Source organism: Sphaerodactylus townsendi, linkage group LG06, assembly GCF_021028975.2.
Source record: "Sphaerodactylus townsendi isolate TG3544 linkage group LG06, MPM_Stown_v2.3, whole genome shotgun sequence".
NCBI classification, from domain to species: domain Eukaryota; kingdom Metazoa; phylum Chordata; class Lepidosauria; order Squamata; family Sphaerodactylidae; genus Sphaerodactylus; species Sphaerodactylus townsendi.
Window position 1 is genome coordinate 46,587,490 of NC_059430.1, and position 26,369 is coordinate 46,613,858.

The 26,369-nt window shown below is 43.5% G+C and overlaps 1 protein-coding gene across 1 annotated transcript in view; it reads right to left on the reverse strand.

Annotated features, from left to right (window-relative positions):
- Positions 1 to 3,984: 3,984 nt before the first annotated feature.
- The window catches only part of NEDD1 (NEDD1 gamma-tubulin ring complex targeting factor), a 41,947-nt gene continuing 19,562 nt past the window's right edge, over positions 3,985 to 26,369 (reverse strand). Inside the window, exons 6-15 of the mRNA XM_048501559.1 lie at positions 18,298 to 18,527; positions 17,235 to 17,436; positions 16,310 to 16,499; positions 14,696 to 14,827; positions 12,139 to 12,186; positions 11,690 to 11,916; positions 10,295 to 10,442; positions 8,870 to 9,026; positions 6,253 to 6,319; positions 3,985 to 5,777 (exon numbers count right to left, since the gene is read on the reverse strand). Of these exons, the coding sequence (XP_048357516.1) occupies positions 5,673 to 5,777; positions 6,253 to 6,319; positions 8,870 to 9,026; positions 10,295 to 10,442; positions 11,690 to 11,916; positions 12,139 to 12,186; positions 14,696 to 14,827; positions 16,310 to 16,499; positions 17,235 to 17,436; positions 18,298 to 18,527 (1,506 nt within the window). The 3' untranslated portion in view covers positions 3,985 to 5,672. The remainder of the gene's footprint in view (positions 5,778 to 6,252; positions 6,320 to 8,869; positions 9,027 to 10,294; positions 10,443 to 11,689; positions 11,917 to 12,138; positions 12,187 to 14,695; positions 14,828 to 16,309; positions 16,500 to 17,234; positions 17,437 to 18,297; positions 18,528 to 26,369) is intronic.

Consider the following 26,369-nt stretch of genomic DNA (forward strand, 5'->3'; position numbering starts at 1 on the left):
CACCACTCTGAGCTCACAGGAGGTGTGCGTGCCTTGGTGGCACTGGAGGCAGCGGGAGTGGGGTGTGTGGAGGACCTGACAGTGGATACTAAGAAACATTGAGGGCTCACTGGAAGCAGAAGCTGGGAGGAGAGAGGAGCCAGAGCTGTACCAGGCTTGCTGGCAGTGTAGACCATGGGGAGTGGGAGACACAGCAAGCATCATAGCAGAGACCATGCTGGGGGCTCTGGGGAAAACTGGAACTGCTCCAGGCTTGCTGGCAGTGGGTGGCAGGAGATGCAGCAGCAGGGACAGGTTGCCGCACTAGGGTCAATGGGAGCAGAGGCTGTGGAGGGAGCCAGGCAGTAGAGGCGATGGGGGAGAAGAAGCAATGAGGGCAGGAGGAGCTGCTGCTAAGAGATAGAAAGGATCCCCCTTACAAATATTGAAGGTTCCTACTTGTATAGACTAATAGCAAAGTTAGCCATATCTGAGGATCCTTGCATTTAGTGACTGGACTGGTGAACAAGCAAGACAGATTTTTCTATAAACCTGAACAATGCCCAAGGTTTTTTGGAATGACAAAATGAGTGACAGCAGCTTTAACAGATTCCCTCAGTGGCTGTTGCTAAGCAACCCCAGCATTCCAAAGCTTCTGTTCTGTGAATAAAAGGGATATGGAAGGCTTTCCTGAGCTGCTTTGACCTGGTAGTTGGCTGACAGCAACAGCTAGGTAACTTTGTTCTACCTGAGTTCCATGACTCACCTAGCCCAGACTGTTCGCTGCTATTCAACAGCAGCCACACTGTCGATTCCGCACTTGCATTATCGACCTAAGTTCGAGCTGCGTTCGACCTAAGTGTTCCGCACAACCACTGGGATCGACGTGGTTTTGTACTAGCTTCACCCCGTGTAACGGTCAAATTTCCGACTCCAGTTGGGAACTACTACTTTTTCAGGGAACTCAGCTCGATTCCAGTAAAGTGCGTAATCTCTGGTGCCAGGAGTCCCCTATTCAACCAATCACAGCGGAGTGTTTCGGGCATGCGTACAGCTGGAGAACCGCCACGGTGAAAATCACGCCTAATTCCCCCCCCCCCCCTCTTCTTTCTGGCGTTCGAAGCGAGGGCTGGTCGCACAAACGGCACACAATTTCCGCGTACCAATGTAAGCGGCCAATCAAATAATGCCACCTTTGTCCCTCCATTCCTGTGGCAGTTTTTTTTTTAATAATGTGTGTGGGGATAGATGGAACATGGCCATAGAACAGTAGCCAATAGGAACAGGGCAGCGAAGAGGCACAGGATGATTCCGCCCTCCGAGCTGGGATCAAGCTGGTTGCAGTGGGGAACAACAATGGCTTCGACCTAGGTTAGTACCCTTCTCAGGGAACTGGGTCAAACCTATTTTACTCGTGTGCGGAATCACCCTATGAAAGCCAGTATGTGTAGCAGTTAGAACTTCAAATTAGGACCTGGGTGGCTCAAAACCCCATCATGCTGTGGAAGCTCACTAAGTGATTTGGAGCCAGGCACATACTTTTAGCCTAATCTATCTCATAGGGTTGTTGTGAGAAGAAAAATGGACGGGAGGAGAATAACGTAAGCTGCTTTGGTTCCCACTGCAAAGAAATGTGGGGTTTAAATGAAGTAAATAAATAATAAAGCTGAAGATGACAAGGAAATAAAAAGTAGGTTTGTGAATGACTGAGGTCAGAATGAGGCAGTGGAAGAGAAGATGTGGGGGTTGACAGGAAGAGAAGAAAAATAGTGTGGGAAGGGGGAGACCAGGAAGGGGGAGGGGGAGGTCCCCTCCATGCCAGCCTCTAAAGGTTCATACCATGCGAGTGGGCCTAGTCCAGAGGCTAGCACCACACAACTGGGCAATAGTTTTCCTTGGTCCTGCTGGGGATGGTCCTGCTGTAGATGGGGAGGGAAACTTGGAGACAAAGGGGCAGATAAATGTAGCTTAGCTGTTGGTGGGAAGAGGAAAAAGAAGTATGAAAAGGGGGAAAGTTTTCAGGAAAGAAGAAATTGGGGGAGGAATCACATGCCTCTAGCAAGTTCTTGTGTGCTCTCACTTATATATTCAAGTAGCGAACCATGGCCCCATCTGAGGGCATTTGTAGTGACTGTTTTTAAAATTCTTGCTTTCCTATTCTCAAAGGAGCCAAGGACAACTGGCACCTGACACATAACTAAGGAATCCAAAGGATTTTAGGCTTTCTCAGATCTGAACAGCTTCTAACCAGGACTGTAACTCTTGAGATGTTTTCCTTACTTTTGAATGCTGCTGAACATTACAGGCATTTGGGCATTGCAGGATCTACTAATTAACCTACAATTCTCTATAAAAAAAATCTTAAGAGCTTTCAGAGAAATAAAAGCACCTCTCCCTGCTTGGTCACTTGCCACTAAAAATGGACAATATAATTAAAATCCAGCTTTTAAAGATTATATATGCAATTACATAACCAAAAAGAATGCATACATTAGATGCAATGGCCTTGCTCATTCTGGCTTAAATATAAAAGCCTGATTTTTTAAAAAATGTAATGTGTTGCTATGAATATCTTCCTAAAAATCAGCACCCAATTTTTCTATGCTTGTTAAGATATTTTCCAGTGTTGTGTCCAAATGATATTAACAAGCAAGTTTTGAAAGTCTGATTTTGATCATGCAAAAAGCAAAGTAGGATATCACATAAGTTCCCTTATACGTGGGAGGCTGAAACTGAACAATGTTTTGCATACTGAAATGAGGGGTAAGAGTAGCAGCCAAGTACTGTTTTGACACGTGTTATTCAAGTGTTTTGCATCCTCTGCCAAAATAATCGACATTCTCAATGTAGGAAGCTAAAGCAGACTCATGTGCTTAAATTCCTTTCCCTTCACGAATCCCCACAGGCAAGAGCATCAAATAGTCATTTTCTATTCCTGAATTATGGAAACATTCTTTTATTACCAGAATAGTACCAGAGGGTAGCCATGTTGGTCTGCTACTAAGTTTCGAGTCCAGTAGCACTAAGGTGAAGGTATCTGATGAAGGAAGCTTTAACTTTCAATAGCTCATACCCTGAAAATCTTGTTGGTCTCTACTAGTTCTGAATCTAGCTGGTACATTTAGTACAACTCCCATATGAAGCAGACTGCTGAATAGTTTTCATTATACTGAATATGATGCTTTTATCCCACCCTTCTTTCAAGGATCCCAGAGCAGAGTACATTCTTTCTCCCTCCTCTGTTATCACAAAAACCCAGAGAGTTTGATTATGCTGAGCATACATGACTGTCCCAAGGTCACTCAACAACCTTCAAATGAGAGGGGATTCTGATGTTGAGCCCTCCAGATCCTAGTCTGACAAGATATGATTTTAACAGCTTAAGAAAAATTAGGGTTATTCAAATTCAAAACATAGCCCCCAGTTTTAAGGGGAAGCCCAACTAGCTTTAATCCGATGTGCAAAAGATGCAGTCATCAAGTGCTATTTCACGAGAGCTGCATCACTGACCTGTTGGATACCTCCACTCACTACACCAAATTCAGAGGCAACCCAAGAAAGTCTGGTGCATACAACAACCATCTCAATGGCACATTCTCACAATTTTATTACATAATTTCAATGTGTTGCTGTTGAAAAGGGAATTATTTTTTGCAACCCTAACCAGGAGGAGGGCCAGGTATATCAGAAACCTGCAAGATCCAAACTAATCCAAAATGTTACAGTCATGTCTACAGGATGGAGTACCTTAGCTTCTTCTAATCTCCCAGTTAAATCAATGTTAAGGTGTCTGAACTTTAAACAAACCTGAATGTTGGGTCTACCACTCAGAAAATCCTCTAAAACTCACACGTATACAGTACAGCTTTCCAATTTCTACCCCCTAAAACAGTTCCCTGGGATATATCATTCACTATGGAAACTCAGACTTATCAAGCAATGTGGAACTTCTGACAGGAAATGAAACAAGACGATCCCCTGAACTCAGAGAGCTTACCATATAGGTTTCCAGAGCATAATTTGTATTTCATGATTGTTTAATTATCTAACACCTGTGAGCATTTTGTGGCCACTGTTTATTCAAAGACAATACCAAAAGCAGCACTAAAACATTTTTTTCCATTCAGAATACCAAGGCAAAACATGAAGCATTTCCTTTTAGAAACAGAATGTCAGACCATTAATGTTTGTTTATAAATGTAATTATCAATAGCTTGTTATGCTGCAATGAAAATGGCAGCGCAATCCTACTTATGTTACCCACTGATGGTTGTGGCACGACATCAAGTTGCCAGCTCCGTACTGTCCTTTACAATGCATTTTTATACACAAGTTAGACCAGTGCTTGATATTTTTGTGCTTATCCCAATGGCTAGAAGAGACTAAAAGCTAACAACATGATCCAAGCCTAAAGTCTTTTCCACACTGTCATGCCACTTAGGAAGCTAAGTTTAGAAAGGATTAGAGGTCTCCAACTAGATTCCTTCCTGAGGAGAAACAACTTCACTGATTGGAAAGGCTGTTCCTTAGGTTAGATTCATAACAATTTCTGAAAATATGTTTCTGCAGACAGCTTGAAGGAGAGATCCACACAAACCCTAGTGTCATAAATAATTCAAAATGTAATCCAAGCATAGACCAACCACTCTTCACTTTTTACAAAGCTTTGCCTATTATCTGAACAAGCTGTATGAGGATATCTGCCTCAAGGGAAACCAATTCATAATGGGAAAAAACAGTTCAGAAAAACCTGATAAAGTCAACAACATTGACAGCAAAAATGGTTTATGTCCACTACTTACAAGATGCAGTCAAAAAAGAAAATACGGTAAGATAAAGTTCATCACTTTGGTATTCAGCTTGGATGAGAGACATAAACCAATCATAAAGGGACAGAGATAGTAAATGCATCCTTTCAGACAGATTTGTAGAAAATCTGTAATGCTTTTGTTTTCTAGTTTGGCTTCAGTGAAGACCCCCATGGAAGACAACCAGGCTTTTGCTTGAGAATCATACTGAAATCTATTAATATGGTAATAGTATTAGCCAAATATATTTACTCAAAAGATACTGAGGTCCAAATTCTATTTATTTACTCTAGGCTAATCAGTGTGCCATTAAATTTTGTAAATAAGCAGACTAATACATAACTCAATTGTAACAATTCTACACTTAGAAAGTAGCATAGGAAAAAGTCAGTGGCAAAAGAGCATCCTCCCTTCAAGCCAGACATAAATGTGCATTTCATATGACTGTCTTATAAAGATTTCTCCATAAAAACAGGAAAAATTCTGAAATGTATGATAAATTTCAGGAAAAGTAGAAGGTAGCAAAATTCTTATAGATAAATTCATATAGAAAATACATTTTCTGTTTAGTTGACCCTTAATTTTTCAAAAAAGGCACTTTGTATGCAGCTACAATTCCGGTTACCGATATCTGCTGTTAGATACTTTTAGACAACCAATGTATTTCAAGTTTATCATAAAAACACTGATACAAAACATTAGTGCATATTTTTTCTGTATTAATCTGTTACCTAGCACCTTTTCTACCATGTTTTTTTAATAGTTCCTGAATGCTGGAAGGAAAAATACTGAATTTACATTAATTCAGTGTTAGCCAGATGACACCATGATTCCTCAGCACAATGATAGAGTTCAACTAATTTTCCTGGCATGAAGAGAGACTTGTCAGAAGTGGGTCTGCAGTCTTTTATTTTCTTCGCGTAATCTCTCGATTTCAGCTACTAAGCTTTCATTCACAGAGTATCTTTCAAGTAAGGAATGCATTTCATTCTAGAAAAAAGGAAGAAAGAGGAAAATCCATTACATTAATACAACAAAAACCTTGCAGTTCCCCATCTGGTCATGTGCATTTTTCAACTTCAAATCCCAGCCAAGGTGGCCAGAAGTTATTGTAATTTTTGCACAGAAAGAAAGACTGTCCCCCACTGCAGGAATGCCGAACTGCTGTCTCAACCCTATCTTCCCCCTTCCCGCTAAATATGCTTTGTTGCTCTCTCATTTCAAACAAAACCATTTTGTGCCTGCATAAGAACTAGACAAGAGAACCCATTTCAAACAACTTGAAGGGGACCGTCAATGTTCTCTACCCTGAAATGATACAATCTTACCAAACAGATGATTGCTTCTCATCTCTGTTCTTCTCAGATCTCTAAAAACCAAGCTAGGCAACGAATGGGAAAGATGTACACAACTCCGCTGAGTCACATACCCAAACACCCCTACTACTTTACATTTTTATACATACCAGCTGTGTATGAAACTGCTTGATCATCTCAACTTGCAAATTCACAATGTCACGATGACAAGCTTCCCTGAAGAAACAAAGAAACAAAAAGCACCTTTCATTCATGTTTACAAAATCTAATATTCTCTCACTCCAGTTCTTTGGTTTTCTCTAAAGTTAACGCCAAAATGGTAGCATTCGTGTAATTCTAGGTGGACTGTACTCCTTCTCTTGCACTCAGTGGTAACAAATCTTTACTATACACTGCTAAACTTAGAAGCTTTTCAAAATCCTTTGCTCGTCTCCCTCCACTTGAACATGCCAATCAAACTGTGGGGTTGAGATCCTTGCCAATGGTTTTCTCACACTGTTCATTCTGATACAGATCCTGGGAAAAAATGCAATATATACAAACCCTTTGTCTACCCTCAAATAACTAGGCATATAAATCTCTTCGGGTACAGCTATCTATTTTACCTTCACCTGCCTTGAAACCTCGGGCTGCCAGTGCACCTATGCAAAGTGGTACCAAGATGTGACCGCTTGTGTGTGTAAAGTGGCCAGAGGTCAGAGGGCTAAGCATGCTTCTTCTTGTCTATTCTCTCTACCATCACCTTTTCCTGATGCCAATTTTCGGGAAAGATACTGGCCTGGGTTTTTAAAAAGTAGGTATAGACACAACAGTTCCGCCCAGTGATGGGATTCAGCAGGTTCGCGCCACTTCGGCTGAACCGGTTGTTAAAATGGTGCTTGTAAACAACCAGTTGTTAAATTATTTGAATCCCATGACCGGAACCGGCTCCACCCCAAGTGAAAGCTAACCAAGGCTAGGAATAAGGTTTGAAAGTGAAAGCAGCCAACTGCAACCCCTCACGCCCAGCCCAGGAATGCACGGTACTGATAGAATGGTGAACAGGTTTAAAATGACATTTCTGTATTTTGAGCCAAACTCTTTACAGGAATTATTTTCATGAACTGACTAAATTTAGGTGGTCCACATGCACAATCAAACAAATGCCAGCTGGCGTTCTTCGTTTACAATACAAGCTACACATTGCATGCCCGCAAATGCCCTATAGGCTTTCACTGTGTGGTAGATCAAGTGTGCTAATTAGGAGACAATCCATACCATGGTTTTCACTCTACTACGTTGTCTATTAAATGAGCTTTCAAGTGAGAATGAAAAATTTCAGGATCATAGTCAAGAGAGCGCTTGAAGTAGATCACATGCTGAATTAAACAGTTCTTAATTATGCCAGAATCACAGATGTATTACACAAAAATGTTTTAGTTATCAAGAGAGGATAGTAAAAAATATCGGAAAGATCTCATAAAACTGTTTTCCCCCTTTTTTTTTTAAACTTAAACCACTAGCTTTCCTAGAGCAGAATCAAAGAATGCTGGAAAGGAGAACATGTCCACTGTCTATCACTTGAAATCTACTTCTGATGTGGGATTGCCAGTCCTTTTTCTAGTGATCCTATGATTGGCTGCTGTGGGTTTTCCAGGCTGTGTGGCCATGGTCTGGTAATTTTTACTCCTAGCATTTTGCCCTCATATATGGCTGGCATATGACATGCCTCTGAAGGTGCCAGCCATAGATGCAGGCAAAACATTAGGACCAGCCACCAGACCACAGCCACTCAGCCCAGAAAACCCAAACAGCCAGTTCATTCTGTCTGTGAAATCCTTTGACAGCTCCTATTATTCTTTTTAGGTTTATCAGAACTGAAGAGGTACAAACAACGCTAATAAGGACTCAGCTGCAATCAAGGACTTCAGAAAGTTTCTCTGATGAATCACTATTGGTCACTACAGGGATACAACTGACACAGCATCCCTGAGGCACAGCATCCCTGAGGCACAGCATCCTACTCCCTGCCTCGAACACCATCCACCCACCACCCTGGAACAACATTTAGAAGTTTTTACTTTGAATGCAGCCATCAAAATGGGAGCATGTCTACGGCTGCTGAATTACATGAGTGTTACAGTGAGGAAGGGAATCAATGTGCCTTGCAGATGCTGATTTTGGCCAAATGCCTGCTATGAAAGAGATAGGATGCAATGGTTGCTACAGTTTGACTGCTAAAATCAGTGAAAACAGAGGCCCACATTCTGTACATGAATCCATCTCTAAAAGAAGTCCCATCTCTAAAAGAAGCCCTACTTAGTTGGCAAGTTAAAAATTAACATAATTGGGATCTGTGGTGGCTCCGAAAATCTTCCTGAACAATACAACAAAAATAAACCCTGTCTGGCACAAGAACTTCCATTGATGCTCTGAGTGCATACACCAGTGCAATTCTGGAGTTTTACAGGGTTATCGACTAAAAGAAGCACTCCCTGACATCAAAGAGACAGTTCAGTGAATTAGGCTGCAATACAGAATGCTGCAAAGTCCATGCAATGAACTGGTAAAAAAAATACAGCACACCTTTGTAGTAAGTGAGCTATTCAGATTGAAATAGTTCTACCACCTGCTCCTGAATAGGTCACTTTTATAATCACAGTTAAGAGAACTTTACATTTAAGTAGTGTAAAGGTTTATAAATTCTGCATTGCTTGATGCAAAGTTATAGCTCAAAGTAATAAACTGATAAAAGTATAGTCAAAATGTCCATTCAACAATATTTACCTGAAATCATCCAGAGTTTCTTGTATCATGTTCTGAATAAAATGAATCTGGACTGATGATAAAGGTGCATTCAATCTGCCACTTCCAATAGTATCAACTATTTTTTCAGACAGTGAACTTGCAACTCCTGCAGTTACTGTAGAAGCTATCTTTGGACCTATGGAAATTTTAAAAATGAACACAGGGCAAGAAAGGGGAACCTAAAAACCAATACATAATAAATAGGGATCATAGCCACACCAAAGCACTCAGATTTCTAACCACCTGGATTGATCAAGTGATGAAAAACAATAGCTTGTATCCAATCATATATCTCTACAATGCCAATTTTCTTACATTCTCCACTACTTCCAAAGTCCCTATGATTCCCAGAATGGTAATTCCTGGGAATATGGAATGAGCGTGGAGAAACAGCTCCATGGATTAAGGAACTGCAGGGAGAAGGGGGGGAAAAGTGAAACTACCTGCTGCTATGTTGCATCAGCAGAGTTGCACTAGCACAAAAGGGATGAAGGGCTGTTTTACCCCCTTCCCCCACGACACTGCAGCCCTGTAACCTTCTACTACTCCTCCTTGAGAGTCCTACATCTCCAGGATCAACCTGCAGAAGCAGGCAGGAACACACATCCAGATAAAATTACCTGGTGCCCACTTTATTGACTTTCAGGTGTCAAGCACAGACCATTACATTAATTTTTTAAAAATTATATGCCTCCTCTTGGAGTTTGGTTGGAGGGCACACTGACCATCAACTTTAGTGAGGCTAAGCAGTGCCTTTTGTAAGCTAAGCATTGTGGCACCATTAGTACCTGAATGGGAGAATCCTGGGAATTCTTATGAATGCAGCCATGAGTTACTTGACAGAATGAATAAATATAAACATATATACAAGATAAACATATATAACACACACAAGAACAGAGGGTAAAAGGTTCATTAACTGGCAACTCAGCAATTGAGGTGAGCACCACTCTACTCACTTGGCAGCAAGCCAGGTAAAAGCTTTGTTAACCAGCAACCCCAATTTGCCATGGTTTCTCCCCCACAACCCAGACTCCTCATTATGGATACTGTCCATCATATTTTTTAGAAGAAGAGTTTGTTTTTTATACCCCACTTTTCTCTACCCTTGTAGAGTCTCAAAGAAGCTTACAATTGCCTTTCCTTCTCCCATCCCCAAACAGACACTTTGTGTGGTAGGTGGGGTTGAGGAAGTTCTGAAAGAACTGTGACCAGTCCAAGGTCACCCAGCAGGCTTCATGTGTAGAAGTGGGGAGTGGGGAAACAAACCTGGCTCATCGAATTAGAATCCAGCGCTCTTTACCACTATTTCACACTGAAAATCTTGGAAATTCCTTGAAAGTAATCGATATATTATAAAGTCACCAGCTAGCTTTCTTTGACAAAAAGCAGTATTGTACTTACTTGCCGAGGTAGTACCGTTCATGGGTGATTCATATGTCTGTTGTCCCTGAAGGCTCTTACTAATTCTCTCTCTGGAATCAGGACTGTTGACTGTATTGACCAATGGGGGGGTATTTAGACTTCCAGAATCAGAACTTGAGGAGCTCAACTTGAAGGAGAAGAAAAATCCTCAGTAACTAATAGCTAGAATCCAGTAAATTTTTAAAAAGTGGGGCAAGGGAGAAATCAAAACAGCACCATAAGTTTAGCTAGGCTGAGATCCCACAAAGACAAACCTCGCTGACCTACTGAAAGAATAAGATGTACAGCCTGGCGTGCATTGGAACTCTAGGATTCAACCCCCCACTATATGTAACAACATATGCATTTATATCGTCATTAAAACCCTTTATACAAAAGTCTACAGTGAAACATAAACACAGCAACCTGAACATTAAACACACCACATAAGCTCTTTAAAGAGACAAATGAGCCTATAACTTCTTCGAAGGGGAGCACAGCTAAATTTTTTGAGCTTCAAGTTTCATGCGACAGTTCGCAATATCAATGCAGCAAAGCAAGTTGCACAAAACTCAGGAGTGTTTCTTCTGTTTATAAAAGGTCTGGGAGTGAATACACTGCAGACTGAATCATGTAAAACTCCCACAGTCTGAGGCTTCAGAGACTACACTGTCCCTGAGCCAACCCACACAGCTGCAGCTTAGGGAAGCAAGAAGCAGAGGAGCTCTGGGAAGCTCTCAGACTTGCAGAAAAAGCTTGGATGGGGCTTTTAGCGGTCATATGAACTACAGAAACTGTAGAGAGTAGATAAACAGGATACTCTAAACTTCCGTTAAATTGAGTGTGGAGTCTCCTCAAGATTGAACAGACTATGTCAGAGAATGCAGTTCCTTGGTCCACTGCTTAGATATACAGTTCCACAGTCTTAAATTGCAAAAAATCCCTATTGGCATATGGCTGGCTTCTGGTACTGGACTTCTGACTTGATCAAGCAGGGCTTTTATGTTCTTATCCTAGGATGACTATAGACAGAAAGCCAAGTATTTATCATAGTCACACCATTCTATATATTGAGATGTAAGAAAACAAAGCTTCCTGTTTGGCAACATGATTCCGTAATTTGCATGGCTCTGGTTGCCACAGTGGCCAAGCACAGCCATTTTTTATCTCCTATGGTGGAGATGTCATCATATGATGTGGTTCTAACCAATGTTTCTGTACTCACCACAGTTAGTAGTAACACTTTGGTGTAAGTGTAGACTGTGGCTAGCTTTGCAATTGAAAGACTAAGGTATGCAGCTGCAGCACATCTACAAGAAGCTATCATTCCAGACAAGGAACAATAAACCAGAAGACACATGTTACACGTTACTCACAGTGTGTGCCACAACATACCTGTTTCATGTGTTCTCTCAATTCCTGTCTTCCATGATTTGCTTTCCTGGCATCAAGATCCAGATTTGGAGTCTCATCCTCCTCTTTAATAGGTGAACCAACAAATACATTAAGTGGACTAGAATGTACTAGTTGTGAGGAAGATCCTGCTGGTTTTTTTCTTGAAGAAAACGTGTTGAATTGAGAAAGAAAATCTAAATTTGAAAGGTAAGACTGAAAGTCCAAACCTGGAAGGCAAATGAAAAACATTTTTTTGTGAAATGCTGACATACAACATGCTCGAAGAAAAGAGGTTTAGCATGTACAGAGTGCTTTAATTATTACAAAAAGGCTTTTCTTTAAGCAGTCTGACTTTACTTCATATTGCAGTATTCCTGTCTAGTGTCGGGTTGGCTCCACCAAGCTACTATTACTGCTACAATAAAAAGTATATTACACGAAGTGCTTACCGTCACCCTTTCCTGGAGCATCCTCACTTGTTTTACAAGCTGCAACATCTACAAGAAATCAAAGCAATAAAATAGACTGTAAAAGAAACATAACCCGATGAGCAAAACTTGAAATCATAGTTTTACATTGGGGGGGCGGGGGGGACTGAGTTAAAAAGCCCTTCACTTATCAAGTTTTTAAATAGAAAAGGCAAGGAACTTCAGTTTGTTAGTATGCATGAGGGACTTTGTTACTTTCTCATGAAGCACAGCATTAAAAACCAAAGATGCAGAAAATATAACTGTTCCCAATATACACACTGGAAAAATGTATTTTAAGTGTTCAGAGCATAAACGGACAACGTGCTGTACTCCTTAACAGTGGTGAAAAAGGACGGAGGAACCCTTTTTTAAGTATACGCCAGGATCATGGAATTCAGGTGGGCAAAAGCCACATGGAATGGAAGCTTCAATGAGAAGGGGAGGCAGGCGAGAGTCTGGACAAAAACTGTCCATTGGTTGTATTTTTTTCTGGATAACCACTTGTCTTAAGCAAAGGACCTGAACAACTAGAGACCTGTTAGCCATATTGAAGCCAACCCTTATTTTCTTATTTGCACCTCAGCAAACAAACCCAATTCTGTCACATGTGATACTGTCACTTCACATAAATATATAATGAGGGTGCTGTAAAGTCCCCACAGCCATTCATGCTCCTGGCCAGCTATCTGAGGATTCTGGAGATAACAGTGAAGCACCCCAGCGAGGACATGGTTTCATAGACATATTCTCATTGAATGTCAAATTTTAGAAAGACAGGCAATGTCATTTTAATGTAAAGGAGGACTCAGGAGTCCTTCTGCTGCCACATGAGATGCAGGCTGGCTTGACGCATTTATTCAAAAATCTGAAGCACAGTCTGAGGTTATTAGCAGATGACTGAGCTCTCACTGACAGTGGACACATCACATTCTGACTAAGGGCACATGCTAGAGATGTGCTGATGAAAGGACATTTTTACACTTCCCCTCCCCCTTCTTTCAGCTACTTCCCATGAGGCCCAAAAAGGAAATTCGGGGGGTGGGGGGGTGGAAGCCACGATGAGAAAAGGCAACATCTGGCAAGGTCACTCATCCTCTTCTATTTCATTAGTTAAGAAATCCACAGGAGAGAACCCAGTAGTCAGCATGAGAAAGAAAGCTGGTTTTAGGTCAGAAGAAATATGCAAGGAGTTGGAACAAAGCTCCAAACAAGCAGATTTCACACAAGCCACATGCAACTCACATAGTACAAAGACTTTAAAATCATCTCGTGCTAGCTGGGAACAAGAGCAAGACAGGCTGCAGAGCCACATTAGGCTGCATGTGTGACTGGTTCTATGCTGTCTGTCTTCAGGAGAACAAACTGCCCAGTATGGTGGCAATGTGGCAGCAACATTGCTACCTTGGGCTGAGGAGCTCCTGTGATCCATGGAAGTACTGGAAGCCTGCAGATGGGTTGAGGGAGGGATATCCACCACCCCTCCCCAAGTCATTAGGCACAAGCCTGCAGTTTGGCAATTACTGAGTATCTGGGAACCAAGAAACATCACAGTCCACAAAAACATTCCTGAGGTCAACATTTAATATATTTGTAGAATTAGGAACAACAAAACATATGGTTGATGTGATTGCCTTTATGCAATGGGAGTTTGCTAGGCAGGTCCAGGCTGACCTTTCCTCAAAGAATCCCTACGGGGACTGTTCTTTGCAGGTGGTATTTTGGAACTAAAACAGAAAATGGAGAAAATGGCAGCAGCAGGAAGATTTACAAGGCTCCCATGAGTTCTGCCAACCATGTGAAATTTAGAAGTTAATATCCAGGAGACATTTTGCTAAGTTTGCTCCCAGAATTTTGTAATTTCCTAAGAAAACAGTAAAATGAGTTTCCCTGAAATGTTAAAGTATCACCAGCATGGTGGCTATCTAAACAGTTCTCTCCAATTAAAAAGCATCTCTCAGCATGGCTCTTTAATATTAAACATCTTAAAAATGTGAAAGGATTTCCCACCAGCCCAACATTTCATAGCTGTGTACGCATCTTCCTTGATTCAGTGCCACCAGAACAGCTCTCAGGTGGCCTTCCCCACACACAACTACACCCAAAGAGTTGCTTCTGTGAATTTGACTGGAGCAAATCATACTTATTGTCCACGTGGGTGCATATCTGTGCAGAAGTGATCTTGTGCATCTAAAAATGAAAAAGAGACCTTCAAGGCTATTGTCATTTAAATCAAGAAAAAGCTCATAATAATGCTCAGATATGTGTTTCACACCATAAGGGATATTGTAAGTATTCCATATTTTAAATGTAGGGTGCAACAAAATTTAACACAATATTTTGTTGCACCCTACATTTAAAATATGGTGAATACCAATATCCTATAATCAATGAAAACCTATATCTGACATTAATATGAGCTCTGTTAAATTATATCTGACATTATTATGAGCATCTGTTGAACAGTAATATGAATAACTCCTTTTAATGGAAATGTCCTCACTGGTAACTGAAACACTTCTATGTAGATATTACTTACCATCTCGAAGTGGAGAGAACAAGTCACCTAAACTATTTTTCCCCGTATCTTCATAATTAGTTGGATTAGAAGTATTCCCATGATCAATTTCTTTGGAAGGAACTACATCCAAACTGCTGTTGTGAGGAACTCCTAGAAAAGGAACACATCCATTTTCTTCATCAAAAAAGGTTTTTTAAAAAAATTGTTTCAGGTATAAGCACTAGCCATTTCTGTAAACAGAAGAATGTTTGTAAATTGAAGTATCCTACAGCAAAGATAATGAAACGATCCAACACATTCTATAATACGAGTAAAAAATGCCTTTACAGGATTCAAATGTTTACTTGGAAATAAATCCCACTGAAACCAATGGGAAATTCTTTGTTCAGATTGGGGCATAAGTATGAGCTACTGGTTTTACAAACATCAATTTGAAAATGGGTAAAAACAGAAACTGTGCAGGTCACAAATTTGTTGTAGGTATTACATCATGTTGTCGGTATTACAGTAATGAGAATTACTGATCATCATCCACATTCCCAGAACTGCTACAAAATTAATCCATTCTATTTAATTCATTTCTTCCCCACATTCCCATCCATTGGGGACCCAAGGTGGCATGCAACATTCTCTTTCTCAATTTTATCCTCACAACCACCTTGAAAGGTAGGTTGGGCTGACAGTGATTGGATCAAGGTCACCCAGCAAGCTTCCATGGTACAAGTGAGGATTTGAAGCTGGGTCTCCTAGTGCAGCTCTCCAGCCACGACACCATGCTGGCTCTAAAACTAGCATTAAGTTGCAGTAAGGGAAGTGGCATTGAAAGTGTCCGATAGAAAACCCTTATTACAACCCCATAAAGAAGTGAAAAGGGTCAGGTTAAGGCTTTTTCTGTAACTCAGTGACAGATTAATCCGATTTCTTCAATTCAGGAAGAAATCTTTGGATAAACTTTTCATGGAACTTGTATAAAGAAGCCCACAAAAGGGTAGGTAAAAGTCACCAAATAAGACTTTTTTTTTTACAAAGTATCACTTGCTTGGTGGACAGAGGAAATACTTTGACTAAGCACCCTAAATCAACAGCTTTATATTCAGGAAGACAAAAGCAGGGTGCCAGCACTAACAGAAGAGTACAGGTCACAAATGGCACTGGTCCTCTGAACCCAGCACCAAAGCAGAGACAGCTGTTAGTGCCACTTCATCAAACCCCCCAAAGCACAGGACAACCTCCCAAGGGGCACAACCAGTTTCCAGCAACACTTAGTACCACACTCCAGGAGGCAAAGTGATTCCACTCTCATAGCAGATATGTCAGTTTTCAAAACTGAAACTATAAGAAAGCTTATTTCAGGCATTTTTAAAGTTAACATGAAACTGGAAGAGTGGAATACTGATTTTATCCTTACATCAAAAAGAATGCCATCTTGGCTGATGGGATCCAAGGACTCTGCATTTATAGCCAACAGTGATTAGGCTTTTTAAAAAATTCTACCATGTCACACAAATATGTAGGTACACTTAAAAAAAGTTGGAAGACTTTTTGGAAGTATTTCATGACCAACTAAGCACTTCTTAAAGATACAGCATTCTGTCATTACACTGGCATTAATGGTCTTCATAGCCTGTTTACCTGATTTATCCTGAATAGCATCTGTTCCTTTACTCTCCACTGTTGATGTAGACTGGGGCAAGAATGTAGCAGGTAAGTTAGAAGTAAGAGTTTTGATGATACCAGCATTCTGATTTCCTGCAGTGTTACTTGCCATTTTCATATCAGATCTTTTATTCACCTGCTTATTTGAAGGTATTTTAAGACTGGACTGAAATAGAAACAATTCTGTCAAAAATATTTATTGAAAGAAAAAAAAGATTTACAATTTCTTCCTGCAACATTGCTGACGATTGCATCATCAATGGTAGGCACTATTTTTCAAGTCTGAGAAATGCATACTCCACCTTTCCACTTAAAAGGGGCTTCAAGATGGGTTATAAAAATTCCAAATAGAGAGCAAGCCATGAAAGGTTCAAAATATCAGTCACTATATAGAATGAAAACCATAGATTTCAATTATCTAGAGCCAGTACAATACATAACTAGGCAGCACTTAGATGCCACTAACAAAGCAGTCACAAGCAGATCATGTTAAGAACGAACCAGGAAGTCCATAGAGTTATGATTTTTCACCTTCCTTCTATCATGCACAGAGACTGAAGGCTTCCTGGCTGAAAATGAACTGCAGTTTGGTGTGACATCAAAAGAGGGGGCAGAAAATTCCAGTTTATAACCAGGCTCTAAATATGGTTCAACATCTAGATTGCAGGCTTGTTTCTTAACAAATCTTGGACATCAAAACAAATTCTGGTTAGTTTTGGACAGGGAAATATTCAACCTTGTCATGACATGCATAGCAGCGGAGGAGGGTGTGTGTATGAGAATGCTACAGTTGACATTTTAAAGTTTTTTTGCATTCTTCAGCATGTATTTCCCATCATATAGATGGTCTTTTATTGTTCTGTAACCTATATTTGAGTCCTTATGCACAAAGATGTCTTACCTTTGAAAAACTGCTACAATACTGCAGTGCTATACATTTCACAGAGGTTTTGTGAGCACTGACTGACTTCACAGGTGCTGTCAGTTTTCTTAGATCATAATGGTAAATCTTTCCACGAGAAGATCCAACTGCAAGGGTAGTCCCTTCAGGCATGAATTCTACTGCAGTCAGGGGAGATTCTGCTACCAAAGTCCTCAACTGCCTTAATGTTGCATAGAAAAATGTTAGGAAAAAGAATATAATTGCACATAAAGTTTTCAAAACATTTTTATCCTACCCTTCCATGAGTTCACTGCAGTACCTAGTCCCTTTCCTTTTATCCTCACAAAAACTGTGAAGTAGAACAGAGAATGACCAGACAAAGGTCACCTAATTGGCTTAATGACTGAAACCACATCTCCCTAGTCCAAATTCAAACAACAATTTTTAATCCTGAATTTCAGACATGTACATGCAATATTTACATCTAATACTAGTAAGAGTTTGCATTCTTCAAGTGCAGAAACACATTAGCAACTGCAGAAAACTCCTAACCCTCCCCACTCCATACGGCATGTTGATTCAAATAGGTGGATAGGCAATGTTCCAATTCTAGGTTCCATATCTGGACTCGAGCACCAGCTTCTACTATGTGGTAAAGTTAATTTCCCAATTCATGACCACGAAATGTCAAAATGTCTCATTTTCAGATTCTCCTAATAATCTAGCTGTCTTGGGCAATACACATGCCAATTTCTACAGCACCGTTGTAGCACACCTATTTATAAGTGAGTCATAATTGTTTTCTGCGTGCATATATATTTTGTGTATGGGTATATATAAATAGATAGATAGATACAGATATTAGGTAACTATTCTAATAGCTAAAATTCTACCAGATTCGTAGATCTTATCATCACTTTATGAAGAATCTTCAGAACACCAAGTTTTGCGGTTCATTAAATTTCTAAATGTAGCCATTTTTGTTCAAAAAAAACCCCAACTCTAAGCACTTCAGCTTATTTGTACAATTAAAAGGGGTCAAATGTAATCCCAGCAAATCTTTGGCTATACATATACTTACTTTTTACTTGCGGTGTCATACAGAATGATTCTTTTATCCAGACCTACAGTTACAAGTAGCAGCTCGCTGATTGGAGAAAAACAGATTTCATAGGTGGGAGCTTTATGAGCATTTTCAAAATTATGATACAGACTTTGACTGTTTACATCCCACAGAGTGACAGTCCCACTGTCAGAGACACTGCCCAACAAAGCCTTTTTAAAGGGGGAATATCTCAAGTGCCGGATGGGCTGCAAGAAAAATACAAAACAAAAATGTTGGTCAAGAGCTTAGCACCATTTGTACTTATTCATGTCTTAAGCGCAAGTAAAACACTGCTTGCATAGTTCTATTGACACGAGACTGGATAGAGGTTTTAAAGAAAGATTTGTGCCCAACAGCCTAAGAGAGAAGGCAATGTGATAGCTGGAACATGTATAAAATGCTCTGGTTTCACTAAAGGCTACCGCTAGCAAGTTGGATTTTGGTTCTTAGCTATGGCTCAAGGTAAAATTCCACAACCGGCTTGTGCCAACCAATTCAATCACTGAACCATACAATAAAATAAAGTGTATAATATATGTGAATTATTGCTCAGAAACGTATCACAAGCATTCAAAAGCATCACAAGCATTCAAAAGCATTTCACAGTATAAAGAATGTACAGCTAAAAACGTAACAGGATATTGTTCAAATTCTAGTACAGTAGTCTGCTATTGGAGTTCAAGTTATATCAGTTAACCCTGCCATCAGGTCAATGAACGGTCCCTAAACATGTATAATTTTACATTCTATGCCACCATTTGCGGTAACAATGCCACTAGGCTGCTTTTAGCAAAAAGTGTTCTAATCAACAAGCTGACCACTATACATTTAATAGAATAAAGATGAAATGGACAAAGTAGACCCCCAATTTTGAATATAATGCAACATTACATCCCGTGATAAGCTGATTCCATTGAGAACACCAGACCATTCTTGACACAACAACAAATCATAACTGCAATATTTTACATGTAAACTAGGCTCTCACATTTACAAATGCAATTATCTTGTGTACTGAAACTACTAACTCTGCCATTGCCAGTCCCAAGCCCAGATGCAAAAGGAGGGGGGTTGAGCATCAGGCTACCAACCTGTCCCTGTAAAACTCCAAACTGCTATGGAAACACTTGTTGCCCAATACGCTACTTAGCATAGGAGGAACTAACTAACTAACTGACTGACTGACTGACTACTAGTCACTTAGAAAATACTTGCCATACTTGCCATGTCATGGCAAACCCCTGTTCTATAACTCTGTTCATATCAAAGGGAATAATAAGTATTTCTCACAAGTTTACTACAAAAAAGTAGTATTATTCTCTGGAAGGTAACTGAAAAAGGTATAAGAGAGGTATAAGAAAAAGGTATGAGAGAGGCCACCGCTTCATAGGCAACCATACGATACACACTTGTCCGCTAAAAAAAACAAATCTTCCTAATAAACATATTGCTCACCAAATTCAGTAGCACGGTTCAAAAATGATGTTCGTGCTAACTACAGGATCCCAAGCCATCAGGGACTGCATTACATTACAAAACTAACCTGATTTGACTGTGGGCAATGTCATGTTCATGGTGAATGTGGGAGAGGAGAAAAAGAGGAAGCAGCAATATTCCTTGCCATCCTACAGTGTAGCGTTTTCAGCACAGCACAACAAGAAGAATGGGCCAACTGTCCGGGCAACAAAGATGTCCCCTGCCAACCTTTCATGTCTCTCCCCAAATACCCCAAAGGGGGCTGCTTTTTCATGGAATTGAATATGTTCATAGAACTCCCCTGCCATTCAGTTCACCTCACTAAGGGCTCTGTAAAGGTTTCAATGGTGTTGATGGGAAGGGCAGCCGCCTAACCTTGAGTACATTCCACAGCCCGGGCAATGGGCCAGCTTTTTCGGCGGAGACTTTATCTCTGCGCGGGAGATGAGGTCTCCGTTCCCATGGGAAGCCGGGAGGGGGGATGGGATGGATAGAGTTATAACCTGTGCTTCTGGCGGGAAGTGTCATTCCTGCCACTGCGTGTCACCCAGGCTTTTCCTAAGATGTCTGAATAAGCGGTCTTTTTCACCAAAGAGCCTTTTATTTCTGCTTCTATGGAATTCCTTACATTGTGGCAGGAATCTTAATTCATCTATATCCCTAGTGCAGTGGACCTCTGGTGTCTCGGCATGGAGAGGTTGGATGTTTCTGGGGAAGGTCTTGTTAGCCCACCCAAAGAGGGCTCCGACCTTTCCCTTCTGGATCTGGAGGAACCCGGTGACGGGAGAGCGGGTCACCGTGGTGGAGAAACAACCACGTCCTCGTGTCAGCACGGGTCTTCCTTTACTCCGTTGGAGCGAGGGGCGTGGCAGCGACCATGGGGCACCCTTGGAGTGGATTTAGAGGCGCTGTCTATGGATCGAGCGCCTGTGGATCGGGATCTCTACCCGTTTTTACATTATGGATTACAAACCTCAGATGCAAGCCTGTCATGGAGGCCGGGCCTGACCACCTTTCATGCGGCAGCCCAGGAGTCCATCGAGCGATTCCTGGACTCGTGTTTTGGCGATGCTCCCAAAGAACCCGCGTGGCACAGCACTTTAGGGCCCGGCCGAAGGACACTGGGACTAAACCTGGGATTGGGAGAATTATCCGTGCAATCTTCCGAGCGGATCCCCCCTGATCCAGGGTCCAGCGGCTACACCTGAGGTGCCAGGGGAATACCGGTGGCTACAGTGTCTCCGATGTCGGCACAGGCGGCGAAGAGTCCGAAGAAAGCCTGCACTCCCAGCGGGATCTGTTTCCTCTCCCATCGAAAGAGAGCTGGGGAGGGAGGGAAGTGGAGCCGACTCACGAGATGCCCAAGAAGCATGGACCCGTGAACGCCAGCTATGGGAGGAGGAGCGGGCACAGCTGAAGCCAGAGCGCGAAAACCTGCAGAGGGACCGGGAACAGCAACGCAAAGAAGTCCAACTTCGAGTTGGACCGTTACCCAGATGCGCTCCAACGACAATATGCGCGGGAATCATGTCGGTAGTCCATGATAAGGTCCTGGAGCGCTCCAAACTGGATTTACAGCGTGACAGCAGCGAAAGCGTTCAGACCTTGCGCACGCATAAAGTGAGCTTACTGCAGCTGGCCATGGGGCCGAACTGGCTAAGTTGGAGCGAGAAAAAGCAATGCATGCGCACCAGGATGCATTGGCCCGCAAGGAGAGAGAGCTGGCTGCCGCGGAGAGGGGAACTGAGGAAGCAGCAGACCAAGAAGCTGATTTGGGGTCTACGCTGTCACTGATACTGCCGAAGCCAGAGGGGCAGCGCTGTTAGATTTCACCACCTTCCAAGGACCAGCTCCGCGGAGAACTGCGGCTGATACCCGGCATTGCTCACCGCCCGCGATCCCGGCCCCCCCGTTGCTGCCCGCCCAACCTGCTCAACCCTGCGCGTAAAACGCCCCTGCAGAAGCCAAAAGAGCCGATGGAAAGGGGTTACTACAGACTGATTCCTGCCCGTTTTGATGGGATGGCACCAAACTCCCCTACTTCATCTTACAACTTCGGTGCCCACATGGAGGACTATGCCGATTTATACCGGTCTGAGCTGAAAAAATGCGGGACGCCGAAGCAGTCCTGGATGGGGCAGCAACCGACTGGTTTGTGACTCTTTTGGATTTGCAAGATGAAGACTCTCGCACGCTGCCCGCATTCCTCCAAGCCGTAAGGGCGCGCTGCCAAGATCCGGGCGCCCGAAAATGAAGCTATCCATACACCATCAAAACTATCCAGCAGGGCAACCGTTCGTTTGCAGAATTTGCCCGTGAATTCCAAATGGCGGCTGCTCGACTCCCTCTATAGTGGCCTGAGCACTTGAAATGCGAATACTTTTAGGATACTGTTGACGACGAAGCTTCGCGTGAAGCGGTGTTTTTAATTCGAGTGCCCACCATACTATTGCTGATTGGATCCAGTTGGGATCCCCAAGTGGCGTCTCGCTTGGAATACGCTTCGTGCGAGGAGGCATGCCCATGGAAACCTGCCACTGCGCCCACCAAGCCAAATAGCCGCCCCTACCGAGACCACCTCTGAGCGCCGTCGCCCGACTGGGATTGTGTCTTTTCACTGAGGAGGATTGGGTCATCTAGCCGCCAACTGTCCGAAGAGCAAAAACCAACAGCTCCAGCTACGCGCACCCCATCTGCCAAGCCATAAATCGGGGCCGCCAGCCAGACGGGCTCATCTAAAGCGGTCATCGAAGGCTGACCCAGAGGAGGGGGAAGCAGCTGTTTTAACCTTTCTTCAGCCCCCATGGACATGGGTCCGACTCTATTGCCGCGGTGAGTGAAGGCAAGCTCCCATTGCATCCAAAGCGTTTCCTGGCTGAAATCCCGCTTCATACTCGCAAAGTATAGCCTCGGCCCTTGGCGGATTCTGGCTGCTCCCATTTGTTGCTTATCACGGCCCCGAATTGTAGAGGAGCTAGAGTCCTGGACCAAATTCCCCATTTAAAACCCATACCATTCACCCAAATGGGCGGCCAGCCCTCTCGGGAGCGAAGGACCCGGCCCGGATTCAAAACACAACCGGTTCTCCTCCGTTGCGCCGTGTTGGGAGAAAATTAGTTTTATTTTGAAGCCGGTGGCTAAAACACTCCACTAGTTCTGGGCATGCCATGGTGCATTGTTACATGAGCCAAAATTCATTTTGAAAGAAAGGATCTTAGAATTCACTGACCCTCCCTGCGGTGAACACGCCGAATTAGGGGGAAAACCCAACTTCATCTGGCACACACCCTCCCCTGGCTTCCTCAGCGATTGCTCCCGATTCTATTGGCATCCCACCGGCGTCCCAAGATCTAGCCAGAGTTTTTCAGAAGCAAGAATCACGATCAGTTGCCACCCCATAGAGACGCGGACTGCAAAATGGATTGCCAGCCGACAACTGGCTTAAGGTAGAATCTACCGTATGAGTCCCAATGAGGAGAAGGAACTTCGTGCCTTCTTGGACAAAGACCTCGCTTCAGCGGGTTCATCCGTGAACTACCAAACACACTGCGCTGCTCCCGTTTTGTTTTGTAAAAAAAAAAAAGATGGGTCTTCTGACTTTGCACGCAGTTATCGAGGTCTCAATGCAGTCTCCCTGTCCAATAAATACCCTTTGCCTTTGATCAAAGGACCTTTTAGATGCATTTGGGCAAAGAGCGCATCTTTACTAAATTAGACTTGAGAGAAGCTTACGGGGTCAGAAGAATTGCTGAAGGCTATGAACACTTGACTGCGTTTATACAAAGAGACTTTGGACGGTTAGCGATACTTAATAATGCCATTCGGGTTAAATTAGGGGCCCCAGGGGCTTTTATGGCCCTTATCAACGAAGTTCTCCATGATTTATTGTACAAGGGAGTTGTGGGTATACTTAGATGGCGTTTTAATTTATTCACAAACCATGGAAGAGCATGAAGCATTGGTTCGGGAAGTATTACCACTGGCACTTGCTCAGCAACTCTCTCTTTGCCAAACTCTCCAAATGCTGTTTTCCATCAGACCTCTAATGACTATTTGGGTTACCGGATCTAGCCCGAGGGCTTAAAAATGGATCCTGCCAAAATTGGCCGCGGTCCTCCAATGGCCTACCCCCACCAATCGTAAAGAACTCCAATCTTTTCAAAAGGTTTTGCTAATTTCTATACGTGACTTCATACCCCAATTAAGCTGAACTGACTCTCCCACTCTCACAGACCTCTCTACGCTTTTTTTTCAGAATTTAAAAGATCCACTGTCCTGTGAAGACCCAGGGGCCCCCCTTTCCCTGGTCTGAAGAATGTCAAACAGCCTTTCAGCTCTTAAAGTCTGCTTTTACCACTAGACCCATCCCTAAAACACCCTGACCCAAGATCTCCCATTTGTGGTTCTTGGATGCCTCGGACAAAGCGCTTGGGGCAGCCCTCTTGCAGAAGAAATAAAGATGGTAGGCTGGTTCCGTGTACTTATTTTATCAAAGAAATTCTCCGATTGCTGAACTCAGCTGGTTGTAGGAGATAAAGGGACTCACGGCCATCAAAGTAGCACTCTCCGCTTGGCGCCACTGGCTGGAGGGGGCTAAACCCCCCTTTCAGGTTTGGTCGGTTCACAAAGAAACTTGGCCGCTCCTTTTACCCCCCTCAAGATGTCCGCCGAAACAACTCAGTTGGGCCGATTTCTTTTCTCGTTTCTACTTTCACAGTCCATTTTTTCCCCGGGAAAACCAATAAACTAGCTGGCCAGCTCAGCGCCTACCCGGGGAGGGGGGTGGAGCTGCCTTACGAGACCGCTGCGCTGTTCTACCTCCCAGTTGGGGATGAACCTGTCACCCGCTCTCAGACGTCTTCCTCCGTCACCACCCATTCCCAGTCCTGTCCCTCCACCTTTCCCTGCAGGGAACTTCGAGGAGGCTGGGGCTGCGCGAACCTCCAGCCCGGAGGAAGGTGATTCCCAAGTGCTGTTTGGAGAGTAGAGTTTGGCGGAGGGGGGAGTGTTAGTATCACCTCCACCCCTCACTGAAAGCAGGTTCTTGAAGCCTACCACGATGCCCTTCTGACTGGACATTTTGACTTTCTAGAAAACTCTGCATTTGGCCCGCCGTCAGTTCTGGTAGTAGCGCAATGCATAGGGTCATTGAGGCATATATGTGAAGGTTGCTCTGTCTGTGCAGAAGCCAAAAACATTCCGGGAAAGCCCCATGGGCTGTTGAAACCTCTCCCGGTGGCCTCCCGCCCCTGGGAAGTCATCTCCATGGATTTTATTACAGATTTACCGGAAAGTCATGGCAACACGGTCTTATGGGTAGTGGTGGACTTATTTTCTAAACAAGCCCATTTTATTCCATGTGCTTCCATCCCCTCCGCTCCTAAGTTAGCACGGCTGTTCATTCAACATGTTTACCGTCTACACTCCGCCCCCGTTAAGGTGGTCTCCGACCGCGGCCCCCAATTCATTTCAAAGTTCTGGAAGGCTTTTTTAGGGTTGTTAGGGGCCGCCCCGGCGGTCGCCGCCCCCTACCACGTTCAAAGTGACGGTGAGTCGGAGAGAACGAACAGAACCCTAGAGCAATATTTACGTTGTTACACCAACTACCACCAAGACAATTGGTGCGAGCTCATTCCGTTTGCGGAGTACGCCTATAACAATGCGGTTCATAGCAGTACAAAGAAAACCCCCTTTGAAATTGTGTCTGGTCGCTCCTTCCCGCCGTTACCGCAACTACCCGCGACAGCATTGGATCCTCCAGAGTTTCAACAATGGATTTCATCCCTAGCCGAGGGGTGGAAATCGGTTCAGACCGCCTTACAACAGGCTAAGGACTCCCAAAAGCTGCAAGCGGATAAGCACCGCTCGGATTTCCCTCTGCGTGTGGGCGCTTGGGTGTATTTGTCTACCAAAAATCTCAGAGACGTGCATAAATTTTCCAAACTAGGCAAAAGATTCGTAGGACCTTTTCAGATTACTAAAGTGATTAATGATGTCACTGCCCGATTGGATTTGCCTAACTCTCTTAGTAACATTCATCCTGTCTTCCATTCCAGTTTACTCAAGGAGGCTCCCGCTTCCGATGCCTGGCACGACCCGCCGGAGAGACCCCCACCGACTATTATTGATGGCCACAAGCACTACGAAATTGACGCCATCCTGGACTCTCGCTTTAATCGCAAACGCTTGCAATATTTAGTTTCTTGGGTGGGATATTCCTCTGGGTATAATCAATGGATTTATTCCGAAAATATTGACGCCCCCACCCTTATTTCTGCTTTCCACCGCGCCTTTCCGCATAAACCTGGGGGGGAGGGGTCTTCTTTAAGGGAGGCAGAGTGTAAAGGTTTCAATGGTGTTGATGGGAAGGGCAGCCGCCTAACCTTTGGGGTGGGGGGGGGGGGGGGTGGGGGGGGGGGGGGGTGGGGGGGGGGGGGGGTGGGGGGGGGGGGGGGTGGGGGGGGGGGGGGGTGGGGGGGGGGGGGGGTGGGGGGGGGGGGGGGTGGGGGGGGGGGGGGGTGGGGGGGGGGGGGGGTGGGGGGGGGGGGGGGTGGGGGGGGGGGGGGGTGGGG